A 14031-nucleotide genomic window follows, 5' to 3' on the forward strand; every position below is an offset into this window, starting at 1 on the left:
GAAATTGGGCATCTTTCCAAGGAAACTATACCCTTAGACTGTCAAGTAGATGCACTGCCCCCAAAAGGATTAGCATTCACTCCCTAACCCAAGAACATAATGCATTCCAAACACACATAAGAACACCTGGCAACAGGGTCTGGTTTATAATTCTCCCACTGCCTGGGACTACACTTTTTAGGGCATTCAGATTTTACCTATGGTGTCCTGGCTGTCATTCACCTGGCTCCATTCTCCAGAGTTCTTTTTAGTGTCATAAGAATTACTTTTTTCCCAGAAGCACAGTCAGAACCTTGAGGAACTTGAGGTTCAAAGCAAGCTACTGACCACTTCTCTCCTCTGGTTTCATTTTGTTCCGTACCTCTTGCTTTATAACATTTGCTCACAAATGACTTACCAAAGGAAGTATATTTGTCCTCCCTTTTCCAAAACATTAGTGTTTGATGAAAGATACTGAGAATGGAATATAGTCAACATAGGACCCACCGAGCAACTTTTGATAAACCTTAATCCCCAGGCACAGTGTGGCACTAGAGCAACACAGCCCATTCCAGTGAGATACAATGTATTACACATTGTGCATGTGTGTGATACCCTTCTGGGGGTGTCAGCTAGTAGCCTAAGGCTGATCAGACTCAGCTGGGTGTGTTGGGGCCGCGAGGATGAAGTGACTTCACCAGAGTTATCAGAAAACTGAAAAGAAAAAATCATTCTTTGCAGGAGTTCTCAGAAGCAGACAGTCACCAGCTGCCCAGTGGTGTTTACACGACCGCGGAGCAGCGTCCCAATGCCTACATCCCAGAGGCAGACGCCACTCTGCCTTTGCCAAAACCATATGGCGCCTTGGCTCCTTTTAAACCCAGTGAACCTGGGGCCAACATGAGGCACATAAGAAAACCTGTTATAAAGCCAATTGAAATCTGAATATATGCACCAATCCAGGTTTCCCAAGGACAGCGCCTCAACCAGGCTTCCTCACACCCGCAATTGGAAAATGTGAGCATGATAGTCCTAAATTATAGATAAATAAGAAACTCACAATTCATCAACAATAGAGCACAACATTGCTTCCTTTATACCCACCAACTACTGTATTTTATATAATGTTGAGTAGGGCATAGAAGTGTCATACAATTACATCAACGCATGTATTTGTATTGCTCCTGTTGTTTTTTACTCTACGTTAATTACCTTTCAGAACTATATAGTAGATAAGGTGCTATAAAAACACAATGAAAATAAATAAATTTTCAATGAGGTACAGAAACTAGCAAAGTGGTCTTTATTTACTAAAAAAAAAAGAAAAAAACTGTTCAACATATTCACTTTAAAGAAGAGTGACTGTTTGAAAAGAAAAATATCCCAAGTGCCGCAGAGGCATAGCCCAGTTTGTTGAATAAGAAATTGCACTTGGAGTTAATGCTGGTAAATCCAAATCATGTAGAAAACAGTAGTGAAGCTCGTCGTTTTTACAGTAATGTTGTGATTGTTTTTAGACAGAATCCTTTTGCTACAAAAACAATTATGCCCTAATTTATCTCCATTATAAATTCATATTTTTCAAATAAACTCATGAAAATTCTGATACTAGATTTTTCAGAATCTCAGTGGACATATTTATAACTTTGCATGTGTAAGAGTTGAAAATGAGGCCAGTTCCACTTATTTCATTGCTCTATTTTTGTTGTATTTCATGGGAATATATTTTCCTAATTCTGTTTTCATATTTTTGTGTATGCAAACACACAAGTGGATCTGAAACGTGTGATTTTATATTCACTAATTTTTTTTTTTTTTAATATTCTGACGCTATCTTTATTTCATACTGGTAGTAGTGATTAATTTTATTTCACAACTCTGGGAGTGAAAAAATATCACATTCCTTTATTTTGCTAAATCAAACAAGATCTATTCCAAGCTCTCATCCTTCCAGATAGGAGAGAAATTTAATCTCCTTCTCAGATATGAGTCCTGAATCTAACCTGATTGCTTCATGAGGTCATTATAAAGGAATTATTTGAGAGTACTGTACAGCAGTGGGTTTTTTTGGGTGGTGCAAATGGTTAACCCACTTGGAAAGGTTAACCACTCGGAAAGGTTGGAGGGTCAATTCCTCCTAAAGACGCATCAAAAGAAAGGTCTAGTGACCTCCTTCCAAAAAATCAGCCTGTGAAAACCTTACGGAACACAGTGTCTACTCTGTCACTCATGGAATCGACTCAAATCTACTGGTTGTTGTTGTTATGTTAAGTCAGTTCCAAATTATAGCCATCCCATGTACAATCCTTGCTATGTTTGATCTCATCATTGCAGCCACTGTGTCAATCCATCCTGTTGAGGGTCTTCCTCTTTTTCACTGACCCTCTAGCTTTACCAAGCAAGATGTCCTTTTCCAGGGACTGGTCCCTCATGATAACATGTCCAAAGTACATCAGACCAAGTCTCAGCATCTTGGCTTGTAAGGAGCATTCTGCCTGTACTTTTTCCAAGGCAGAATTGTTTGTTTTCTGGCAGCCCAGGCTTCCCCAATATTGTTCGCCAATTGCAATAAGAACTTACTTAAAAGTAAGGAGCATTTTAGGAAGTATTAAGGGAAAGAATCGTCATTGCCTTGCTGATTTGGCTTCAAGATTTTGACCTTCAGTGACCATGAAGTATTTAACCAAAAATGGTAATTCTATAAAAGTAGATAATTTCTAGAACATGGTGATTTTAGAAAAGAAGTTGAATTATACCGGCTAATATTTATAATCATTATATTTACAATCATTAAAATTTCACAAGTTCACTGAGGGAAATAGTGTGACAAGAGAAAAACAAGGGATTAGGGGCTGACCCCGGGGCAGCAACTGTATTTATGGTTCAGAATGAAGTCACTGTACAAGAGTGAAAACAAAAAGAAAATTAGGTGTCATGGGGCCATTGCAGGGAATATGCTAATGAACTCTTGATTCCTAGCTAGAATAAAAGTGCTATCTATGTTCAAAGAACAGGAAGAGTCAGGCTAAAACCTTCAGTGTTTTATTTTTTTCTTTCTTTTCTTTTAATGACAAAAAAAAATTTTTTTTTTAATGACAAGACATTACTAAATCAAACTTTTATAAATATATAAAAAAAGAAAACCTTAAAAAAATTAAACACAGTTCCATCTGAACCATCACAAAAACATATTGTACTCCAAATACTGTATGTACAAACTAATATATGTTACAAATTATTCTATACTGGAGATAGAAGATTTCATTTAGCCCAAATTCCATTTTCAGAAAGTCTCCTCTGTCCAAATAGAGTTTTTAGGTAACATTTAATTTTTCTTCTTTTGTTATTTACAAAGACACATCTAGTTTTTGCTTTCCTAAGGACTGTTTCCTACATGTTTATAGCATGTTTTATTTCAGAGTACAAAGAGACTAGTTTGGGGCCTATTAGGCTGCTAGAAAAATAATTCCCAGAAGAGCATCATTTATGCCATTTTATGCCTCTTTTGGCACAGTGGTTTGCTAACCAAAAGGTTGGCAATTGGAGTCTACCAGCCACTCCTTGGAAACCATATGGGGCAGTTCTACTCTGTCCTATAGAGTCATTATGAGTCAGAATCGACTCAACAGCAATGTTTGTGTTTGTTTGTTTTTGTTTTGCCTCTTTGGACTGTTCATCATTTCTCTACACTTGACTGTTCACCTGATATTCAACACTGAGGTGAGGTACAGCAGTTTAGCTCTATCTAAACAGGTGTTCAGGTGGCTCAAGGATATATTCTGATTTTTATCAATGATTTTAAATATTGCTAAAGCAAGATTACAATATTGGAAGCTAATTTAACTGCATTTGCTCTTTTATAAGCCTAAAAGCATTGTTGTGTGTTTCAGAGCTGCTTCCCCTACAAATTTTGCATCCACATTGTCATGTCCTTCAAAAGCATACAGAGCTGGAAAAAAAGAAAAAAGAGTTACCATGAAGCCATGGAACACATAAGTTTGTGCCCTCAACTCCAGTCAAAATCATAATTATTTTATATTTTAATAAAACATTATTCTGAGAATATGTTAAGTTTGTATATTATGTATAATCTGTTACGTATATTGTAAAATAATAATGTTGTTGTTGTGTAAGAACAAATATTAAACCTCAGCACCAAGAAAGGGCATCCACATCAACCAAATGGGCTTTAAATCCTTTTAAAACTTCAGTCTGGTGATTATTCCTTTGGTAATTTACTCTAGGTAGTAGACTGTGTATTGCTAATTAAAGCCAACTGCAATAAGGACCTACTTAGAAGTAAGGGGTATTTTGGAAAGAAGAAAGTCCACAGATGTGAACTGGGGATGACTGGGGTGTCAAGGGAAAAGCAAGAAAGCCCTGAGAACCCAGTTACCTTGATTGGAGGACTCAATATCTGTCAGTATGTCAATGAAGTAGTTCAGAGGCAGAAATTCTACACTGAATGATGACTTGTCAATCATAGAATTCCGAGGCTACAGGGAAAACCACTCTGGTATTAGTTGATTTTCCAAAACAAGCACACATTTAAATAAGATGATGATTACAATTGCTGCTCAGATGGATATGCTTCAATTTGCAGACAGTATCCAAAAACATTTAGTGTGGCTGTGCTTTCAGACACACTCACCTGTTTCTTATAGTTCTGAAGCAATTGCTTTACATGATTCTGTGAAATAATACTGGAACTCATAGGATGATCCCAAAGTCGACTGATCTTCTGACCAATAAGCTAAATTGAAAAATACACAAAGGAGAATATACCTCATATTACATTAAATAAGGTTATATCTAGTCATCATTTTTAAAATATTATTATAAAGTATCTACTTAGTTTAAAAGACAGGCATTTTAGGGTTAATGGACCCTTGGAGAAAGGGCATGTTTCTATGAGATATGCTTCTGAGTTTTGAATAAATGCTCCAACAAATGCTACCCTGAGGAAGGCAGTTTATACACTGATGAGGCCAAATTATTTTCTGACATGGAATTCGTCTGCTACTCTTCAAAAGTGGGGATTTCCATGCCAGCCCGAATTGATGTTTTGACAGGAATCTAAAGGTAGTAGGCATATTTATATCAACTTCTCTGCCAGTGTCTTGCCCATAAAACTTCAATTCCCTTAGACTATGAGGCAGAAAATAAAATTTAGAGATGAAACTAAATGTTTAGAGATACTCCCCAGAGAGATCTAGCCACGGAAAATATGCTTTGTTTTCTATCCTTGCCCTTGCTTCAGTAAACCAGCGAAGGAAGGGCAAGCCCATTAGGTTCAGAAAGGAAGCAGATATCCCTTCTGGGAGGATGGGAAGGAACCTGCCGGAGAGACATGTGCTCAAGGTATGTAAACAGCAGCAGAGATAGCCAAGGCTCTTAGGGTCAGGAAGTTCATGGACTCAGAGGCTCTGAAGACCTTGCCCTGGAATTTCATATTTTCATAGTATTCCTGACTAAGAGAGCTAAGATCCCCCATAAAAACAAGGAGTGCCTTTGTTACTATTTCTTTCATGTCTCTCATTCTTCCTTCAACCTGGGAATGTCTTCCTGCTCTGGTAGAAATCATAGTAGGAGGAAATACAGTTCCAGAACCTTCTGACCTTACCTGTATTTAAATTTCTTATCAGTTTAAATGCCAAAAGCACATGCTTCCCCTCAGAGTCACATATGTAAATACTAGCAGTAGTTTCCTAAGAGGAGAAAATGTCCAAATACGCCAAGGCAATACAAAGCTAGAGGAGCAAAGCACTTTGTAGGCCCAGCAGGAAACAGCAGACAGGGATGAGGATGGATAGGATTTCTTGGAAAGGACTGAAAAGGGAAACAATTCAACTGACTTTAGCTCAAAGGAAGTACATGCTCTTTGTCCAAGAAGAAATTAAAGGAGGCCCACCCCAAGACTTAAGGAGAAAATACAATTCAGTATTACCGGAGGAAGCCGCACGATGATGCTAAATTTTAGTTTTTCATTCCTCTCTGTATTGTCCAGATCTACAAGAAAGTCAGAGATTGGCAAAGAAGACAAATCTCCATTTTAATACCTCAGCAAGTCAGTAATACTTCAGTGGCTTATACTGATACGGCATATAGCCACCTTGTATTCTCAAGCTAAAAATCTAACACCATGTTGAAATTTTTTCAGTTTTCATCGCTCTGAATAAACAGGGATTTTTAATGAACATTCTTATGTAGCATGCTGCCAGTCACAAAGCAACTTTGTCGACTAATTTAAAACAAAAGGTGCTTTGAGGAATGGTAAATGCTGTACTAAATATTAACAAAACTCATCTATAAAATACCACAAGTGAATAATGTAAGTGAGAGTAACTACGCTACAGACTTTACTTAAAGTTCAAATTCAGATACACACCGAATCTCTCATTAATTTTTCTTGCATTTGAAATCTAGTTTTGAAATGATGGGGTTAATCAGTTGAAAGTAAGCCATTTCACTGACACTTTGAGAAACAAGCCTACAGTCTCCTAGCCTCAAGTGCCCTCTTGTACAAAAAAGGAATACATTGGCTTTATGTGAATTAAGATGCCCTTTGGGGCCTCCTGAAGAGCTAAGTTACTTTAAATTGATCCACTCAGGAAAGATGTTTACAGAAAATGAGCCGTACTCAGCAAGACTGGCTACATAATTTACAGGGTCCTCTGCAATTTTTTCTGCAAAATGAAAATAAGGGGCCCCTTATTCAGAAGGAAACCCTGGTGGCGTAGTGGTTAAGTGCTACAGCTGCTAACCAAAGGGTTGGCAGTTTGAATCCGCCAGGTGCTCCTTGGAAACTCTATTGGGCAGTTCTACTCTGTCCTATAAGGTCGCTATGAGTCGGAATCGACTCAACAGCACTGGGTCTGGTCTGGTCTGGTCTTATTCAGAAAATATTAGGAATTTCCAGATGGCAGCAGCAGATATTTAACCAAGCTCAGAGTCCTTCTAAGTACAGCAGGGCCGTATGGGACTGCACAGGTTATATGTCTATGAAGCCGGCCCTGGTGGTACTCAGACTAGAACTGGTACTCTGGCAAACATAAAGTCTCTTACCTTTCATGAGCCTTGTGACAGCTGTTTCTGTGAGAAGCAATACTCCATTATCAATGTAATGCAGCAGGTTATGCAAAGGGAGGCAGTGGACACCAAGGACTGTGTGCAGAGTGTGAAAACCTAGGATGAGAGGTCCGACAACATGGTCAATCACATCTCCAGCCTTCCAGAGGGAATGAACTAGATGGTGTTAATGAAGCACTGTTCAATGCTTGCCACCTAGGGCCAACTAAGTGTCCTTTGAGGACGAGGTCCAATTTTCCTTCTTTGTATTATCAGGACTAAGAATAGTGCTAGGTATATAGTAAGTTTCCAAAATGTATTCGCTTCACCTGTGTCCCACCCTAGGTAGAAAGAGGTCAATGCCTGCTCAATGAAAATTGGTCTTACAATGTAATATGTTTGCAATTCTATGGCTAGATGGCAAAAGAGAACAATTAACAGAAAAACTTCAAACTCCATTTGCCCAGGCTAAAAGCCTGATGGATGGGGACCATTTTGCCAAAGGGAAAAAAAACTGGACCAAAAAGGAATAGTTTATAAAATGACTAAGAACCTAAAAAGAAATACTTTTGGATTTATACATCCAGTCCCAACTTAGGAAGATCCAAGTTATTAATGCTCTTTACATGCCTGATCTCCAGGTGTGCCCTACAGAAAGGCTTTTAGAGTCTACCTGGACTAAATTATAGAAAAGAAATAATGAAATGATATGGCCAAATAGCAAATCTACAGGAATTCAACAGAGAGGTAGATACTCTCTCAGATATCTCCTATCAAGTCTCACAAACCTAAAGCTCAAAGTACATTCTTACTAACAAAAGATAAAACCAACATACACTGGAGAAGATGATATCAGACCAGGGAAGAATCAGAAAAACCCTCTTGGAGAAGATAGCATTTACAGGGAGCTTTTTGAAGGATAAATGCTATCTTCTCCAAGATGGGTTTTTTTTTGAAGGATAAAAAAAAATTCCTAGGAGTGGAAATGAGGCAAGAGAATCTGCTGAGTGGAGACAGTGGAGAAAAGACAGGCTCAGAATGAACAGACCTGGGCTAGCCTCCTGCCGTGCTACTTACTAGCTGTAAGTAACCAAGTTTTTTTGAGCCTCGGTTTCTTCATCCCTAAAGTGGAGCCATCAGTACTTTCTCATGGGCTGTTGGGATACTAGAGCTAGGTCTGTGAAGAGCCTAGCACATGGTTTCCCAGAGCATGTACTGAGGGCTTCAATCATGTCTTGGCTCATCTGATCCTCATGCAATATTATGAAGTGGGAACTAATAGATCCCCATCTTGTACATGGGGAACCAAGATACACAGAAGCTGAGAAACCTGCCCAGAGTCGTATAAACAGTAAGTTGTTGTTGTAGCAGAGTTGACATTTGAACTCAGACACTCAGATTTTAGCCTGGGCTTTCAACCATAACATTATCCTGCCTCTATAATTGGTAGCTGGGTTCATGGAACACTATGAACAGAGGCCCAAAGGTGAGAAAGTATGGAGTACATTAAATAAATAAATAAATGATTCAGTTCTGCTGGACCCTTGTATGAGGGTAAAGGAATGATGAGAGCTAAGGTCAAAAAAGGTAAGTTAATTCAACAACTCCCTTCCATGCACTGGGCACTGGGCCACGAGTACAATAATGACCAAAATAGGCACGGCTGTTCCTCCCATACCCCTTACAGGCTGATGAGGGAGACAGACCATCAAGAAATTACAAAAATGAATATTTACTTCTAAAATGTAACCAGTCCTATAAAGAAAACATGCAGGAACAGAGAATCCCTGATGGAGCAAGAGAATAGTGGGATGCAGACCTCAAATTCTCGTAAAAAGACCCGACTTAATGGCCTGACTGAGACTGGAGGGACCCCAGAGGTCATGGTCCCCGAACCCTCTGTTACCCCAAGCCTAGAACCATTCCCAAAGCCAACTCTTCAAACAGGGGTTGGACTGGACTATAAGACGGAAAATGATACCAGTGAGGAGTGAACTTCTTGGCTTAAGTGGACACATGAGACTATGTGGCCAGATCCTGAATGGAGATGAGATGAGAAGGCAGAGGGGGACAGGAGCTGGCTGAACGGTCACAGGGAATACAGGGTGGAGAGGAGGAATGTGCTGTCTCATTCAGGGGACAGCAGCTAGGAGTACATAGCAAGGTATATATAATTTTTTTTTTTTTTTTATGAGAGACTGACTTGATTTGTAACCTTAAAGCACAATAAATAAAAACAAAATAAAATTATTTCAAAATAAAAAAAATAGTGAAAAAAAAGAAAACGTGCAGGGTGCTGTGAGAACGTGTGATGGGCTGAGATCATAGTCTCGTTGAAGAGAATGCAGAATGACAGCAAGGAATTTATTAATTTGGAAGACTCTCGGGAGGCACTGAAGGTTTTTGAGCAGGATTTGAGTTTTACTTTTAGAATATTAATATGGCAACAGGCAAAGAATGGACTGGGGTAACTGCTTGCTACAGGAGGTAAGAAGAGCCATTGGGCAGCTATTATTTGAACCTAGGCCAGTGATAATAAGGGTGTTGATAGTGAAAGGGGAGGGAAGGGATTGGAGAAGATGGCCATGTGTATTGGCAAATGATTGGATGTGGGTGGGGAATGACAGAGAAAAATCAGAGCCTAATGTTAGGGGCTTACATGACAGAGGAATGATGCCCAAAGAGCAGGGACTTGGATTCAGAGAAATCGTAGACTTTTTCTCTCTCTCAGAGCAGATGAATCACAAGAAGTGGGACAGTCCTAAGTCCTGGCAACACCAAGGGTCAGATAAAGTGCAAACTGCCCGCAAGCACTAGTTAATGAGCTGACAATGAGATGAGTACACTAGTTTCCCTGAATCCAAAAAGCAGTGGTTTTATTAGCTAACCAGAAGGATAAGATTTCCAAATGGATTTGCCTTTGGAAATTCACCCCAAGATTTGAAAAGTTATGAAATTATTTCTGAAGAAAAGTTTATAATAGATTATCAGTCCTGTAGATTTCCTAAGGTACCCTGGTGGCACAGTGGTTAAACACTTGGCTGCTAACAGAAAGGTCAGCGGTTCGAACCTACCAGCCACTCCATAGCAGAAAGATGTAGCAGATTGCTTTCATAAAGATTACAGCCTTGGAAACCCCATGGGACAGTTCTACTCTGTCCTGTAGGGTCACTATGAGTCAGAATCAACTTGACAGCCACAGATTTTATAGATTTCTTGGATTCAAAATTCCTTCTCCAGCCCTGTGTCCATGTACTAAGGATCCCTGGATTACCCTTTGCCCTCTATGCCTAAGTCACAGTACAAAATTTAGCAGCCTGGTCTTGGCCTCCTCTCTACATGTCAGCTCTAAGTGGCAGCACAAATTGGCTAAAACTAGGTATTAGTTCTGAAGGAGAACGCTTTCAACTGCAATCTTCCAGCACTTCTGACCTCCTCTAGCCAGCAAGGGGAACACAGGTCCCTTTTAAATAGCAGATTCTCCAACTTGAAACCATGACTTCCTTTTTGTGGTCCTCATTCCCTTTTTCTCTTTAACCAATTCAGGTTATAAATTCTGACACTTGGAACTCAGATAGGTCAGTAGTTTGAGTAGTACTGTATTTTTACAGAAATAACACATTCTATGTTTGTTTTGCCAACTTCGCCCTCGCCCCACCTCCCACCCCGAAGTATTTTAGTAAGCACACTATACTGATTTATCTTTACATAAAAAATTAGCATAGCACTTATTAAAGTACCTCATGAGGGGTGGGGGCGTGGTTGGCAAAAAAATGTAGACTGTGCATGTTATTTGCATAAAAATACGGTAGTCCAGTAGGCTTAGAAAACAAGTATACTTACACATCTACACGTACAAATACCCTGTATTTACACACACACAGACACAAATGATGATCCAGTGTCGCTCACCTCATCCTCACCTCTATTTCCATGTCACATGAGGTGCAGTACATTAAATAGTGTCCCCTTGAAATTCACATCTACATGTAACCTCAGAATATGACCTTATTGGGAAACACGGTCTTTGTAAATGCAATTAGTTAAGAATCTCAAGACAAAATCATCCTGGATTTAGAGTGGGCCCTAAATCGAATGACCAATGTCCTTATAAGAGGAGGGGACACAGAGACACACACAAGGGGAAGACGGCCATGTGAAGACAGCTGACACAGGCCTTACATCTACTCTAGTAATAATTCTCAATCACTACGGGTAACGTTTTTCTATGTTTTCCCTCCTTATCCCTGTGAAGAAATGAAAGCTCTGTAGAAAGTGGATTTGTATGATCTTTCAGGCATAATATTGTCCCCGGTAAGACAGTTTCGTTTAGTAATAAAATGGGCTTAAACACCCGTGATGGGCAAACCTGAAGCCATGGATCTGTTCCTCTATCAAATTTTTATGTTAATGACAACTAGAGCTTAAGCCAGAAAGCAATACAGAGGTTCCATGAAATTCCTTCACTCCTTCTAGAGGGCATCTCACAATTCATATTCCACTGGGATAATTTCAGATGCTTACAAAGTTAATGGAAACTCTTTTTTTGCCTCCACCTACAAACAGACCTTGTAAAATAAAGTACATAGATGGAGGCATCGTGTCTGTCAGTTTGTTGTATGGTGGGGGCTTGTGCGTTCCTATGATGCTGGAAGCTATGCCACCAGTGTTCAAATACCAACAGGGTCACCCATGGCAGACAGGTTTCAGCTGAGCTTCCAGACTAAGACAGACTAGGAAGACGGACTCAGTGGTCTACTCCTGAAAAGAATTAGCCAGTGAAAACCTTCTGAATAGCAAGAGAACGTTGTCTGATATAGTGCCAGAAGATGAGCCCCTCAACAATGGGCTCAAGCATAACAACGATTGTGAGGATGGTGTAGGACTGGGCAGTGTTTAGCTCTGTTGTACATAGGGTCACTATGAGTTGGAACCAACTCGACAACACCTAACAACAACAGATGGAGTAATCAAGAAGGATTCTAAACTGTACCAAACATATCATAAATGCAGAGAAGCTGAGATGTGCTAAGGGGATTCTTTGCACCCATACATAATGTTTTGACATCAACTAATTGAAATAGAATATAAAATTCAAGAAGTAACACCGAAAAAATAGCTAAAAGCCGATATTTTGGAGTCAGACTGCCTGGATTTAACACTGGCTCTGTCACTTGACAGCTGTGTGACTTTAGGCAAGTTACTTAACCTTTCTGTGCCTCAGAAAGGTTATAGAATAGAAACAATTAGGTGGAACCATGTGAAAGTGCTATTTTTGTTAGTACAAAAAAAAAAAAGATTGGATATTGACAATTTAGGAGCTCTGGTGGCATAGCGGTTAAGACCTCAGCTATTAACAAAAGGTTGGTAGTTCAAATCTACCAGCTGTTCCTTGGAAACCCTGTGGGGCCATTCTACTCTGTCCTGTAGAGTTGCTATGAGTCGGAACTGATTCTATGGCACCTAACAACAACAACATTGACAATTTAATATGGTTCAATCTAAATTCCTATAGCTTTGAGTTGTTATGAAAATTAAATGTGTTAATTTATGTGAAGTACTTGGAACAGTATCTGGCACAAAACGATTACCATATAAGTGTTAGCTTAAAATAAACAAATGAAAGAATGAATGAATGATGGATGGATTAAAAAAAAAAAACACTGCTATTGAGTTGATTCCAATTCATAGCAACCCTATAGGACAGAATAGAGCTGCCCCATAGGGTTTCCAAGGTCTTAAATCCTTATGGAACCGCAGACTGTCACATCTTTCTCCCTTGGAGTGGCTGGTAGGTTCGAAGTGCTGACCTTTCGGTTAGCAGCTGAGCACTTAACCATTGTACCCCCAGGGCTCCTTTTGATGGATAGATAGATGGATGTATATGAATTAATGAATTAAATAAAACCAGCCAATATATATTATGTAGTGATAGATACCATAAAGTTGAACACTTATCAGAACTTATATATAATAAACACAAGGCAGGTAGTTTACAGCAAACAAGAACTGATTTATTTCTTACAGTGAATACTGATTTATATGCACATCCTCCCGACTAGACTTTTGTTCATCTTTGTAACTGCCCTAATTTCTGGCACAGTACATGGCACATAATAGGTGCTCAACAAATATTTTTTGATTGAGTGAACATACGACCAATTAAATGAATGACTACAGGGACATGTCCCAGTGACTGCTTTGAGGCCTGGCTTAATCTTGTTTCAGAATCCTAGGGGAAATTCTTCCGGCTTCCAAGTACATAAGAATCAGCTCAATTTTTGGCACCCAGCCAGTCCTAGTTCCTTCAGAGTGTTAATCTTCAGATATCTCAGATAAACAAGGCCTGGAGACATCACAGAAAGCAACCCCAGGCTTGCCCTAAATCAGTTCTACTTGTTCAAATTATCCTAGAAGCTGCATGGGACCAACATATGCTCCCTAAAGTTAGCTCCAAGTTATGGTATAATTTAAGAGTCAGGGGAGAGCTGGTCAGCAGAGAACAGCCTCAGGCCTGTCTCTCACAGTGACACCAGACACACAGCTTCTCATACATAGGAGTTCTTATCATTAAATTCATGATGTGCCGAAGTCCAGGAGACATGCAAAGAATAAAAAAAAAAAATTTGATTCCTCCAAAGAATAAAAGCGACAAGACTTACCAGGAGGCAGAGGTAAAAACAAACTGTGGGTGGCTTCCAAAATCCTGGTCATGAGGTGAAAGACTGAAAACTCAGCACCACTGCCATGCCTATCACTGGGTAACAATACAAAGCAGCATGTCAGCCAAGAGCTCATTGCTAAACACCCTTCTGTCCTAACCAGTGACTCTAAGTACCATAAGTGAGGGCTTTCATGCTAACCACACGCCCTGTAGAAAGCCCCACAAATATGACAACAACCATCAGCCCAGTGCCTAGAGTCTAAGCAGAGAGTAGGCATATAAATTATAAATTATGTTCACTTAAATTCCTTTCTTGGCAG

The 14031-nt window shown here is 39.5% G+C and overlaps 2 protein-coding genes across 5 annotated transcripts in view; one reads left to right on the forward strand and one right to left on the reverse strand.

Annotated features, from left to right (window-relative positions):
- The window catches only part of CCDC146 (coiled-coil domain containing 146), a 163263-nt gene extending 161100 nt beyond the window's left edge, over positions 1-2163 (forward strand). The window contains exon 19 of the mRNA XM_003407184.3: positions 721-2163. Within this exon, the coding sequence (XP_003407232.2) occupies positions 721-924 (204 nt within the window). The 3' untranslated portion in view covers positions 925-2163. The remainder of the gene's footprint in view (positions 1-720) is intronic.
- The window catches only part of GSAP (gamma-secretase activating protein), a 99446-nt gene continuing 87183 nt past the window's right edge, over positions 1769-14031 (reverse strand). For 2 of the 4 annotated variants that reach the window (XM_064289902.1, XM_064289901.1), the window contains 6 exons: positions 13710-13804; positions 7045-7164; positions 5927-5988; positions 4631-4732; positions 4376-4475; positions 1769-3928 (listed from right to left, as the gene is read on the reverse strand). In XM_064289902.1, the coding sequence (XP_064145972.1) occupies positions 3837-3928; positions 4376-4475; positions 4631-4732; positions 5927-5988; positions 7045-7164; positions 13710-13804 (571 nt within the window). In that variant the 3' untranslated portion in view covers positions 1769-3836. The remainder of the gene's footprint in view (positions 3929-4375; positions 4476-4630; positions 4733-5926; positions 5989-7044; positions 7165-13709; positions 13805-14031) is intronic. The other 2 variants (XM_064289903.1, XM_064289904.1) reach the window with 2 other exon arrangements.

Source organism: Loxodonta africana, chromosome 8 (genome assembly GCF_030014295.1).
Source record: "Loxodonta africana isolate mLoxAfr1 chromosome 8, mLoxAfr1.hap2, whole genome shotgun sequence".
NCBI classification, from domain to species: Eukaryota; Metazoa; Chordata; class Mammalia; order Proboscidea; family Elephantidae; genus Loxodonta; species Loxodonta africana.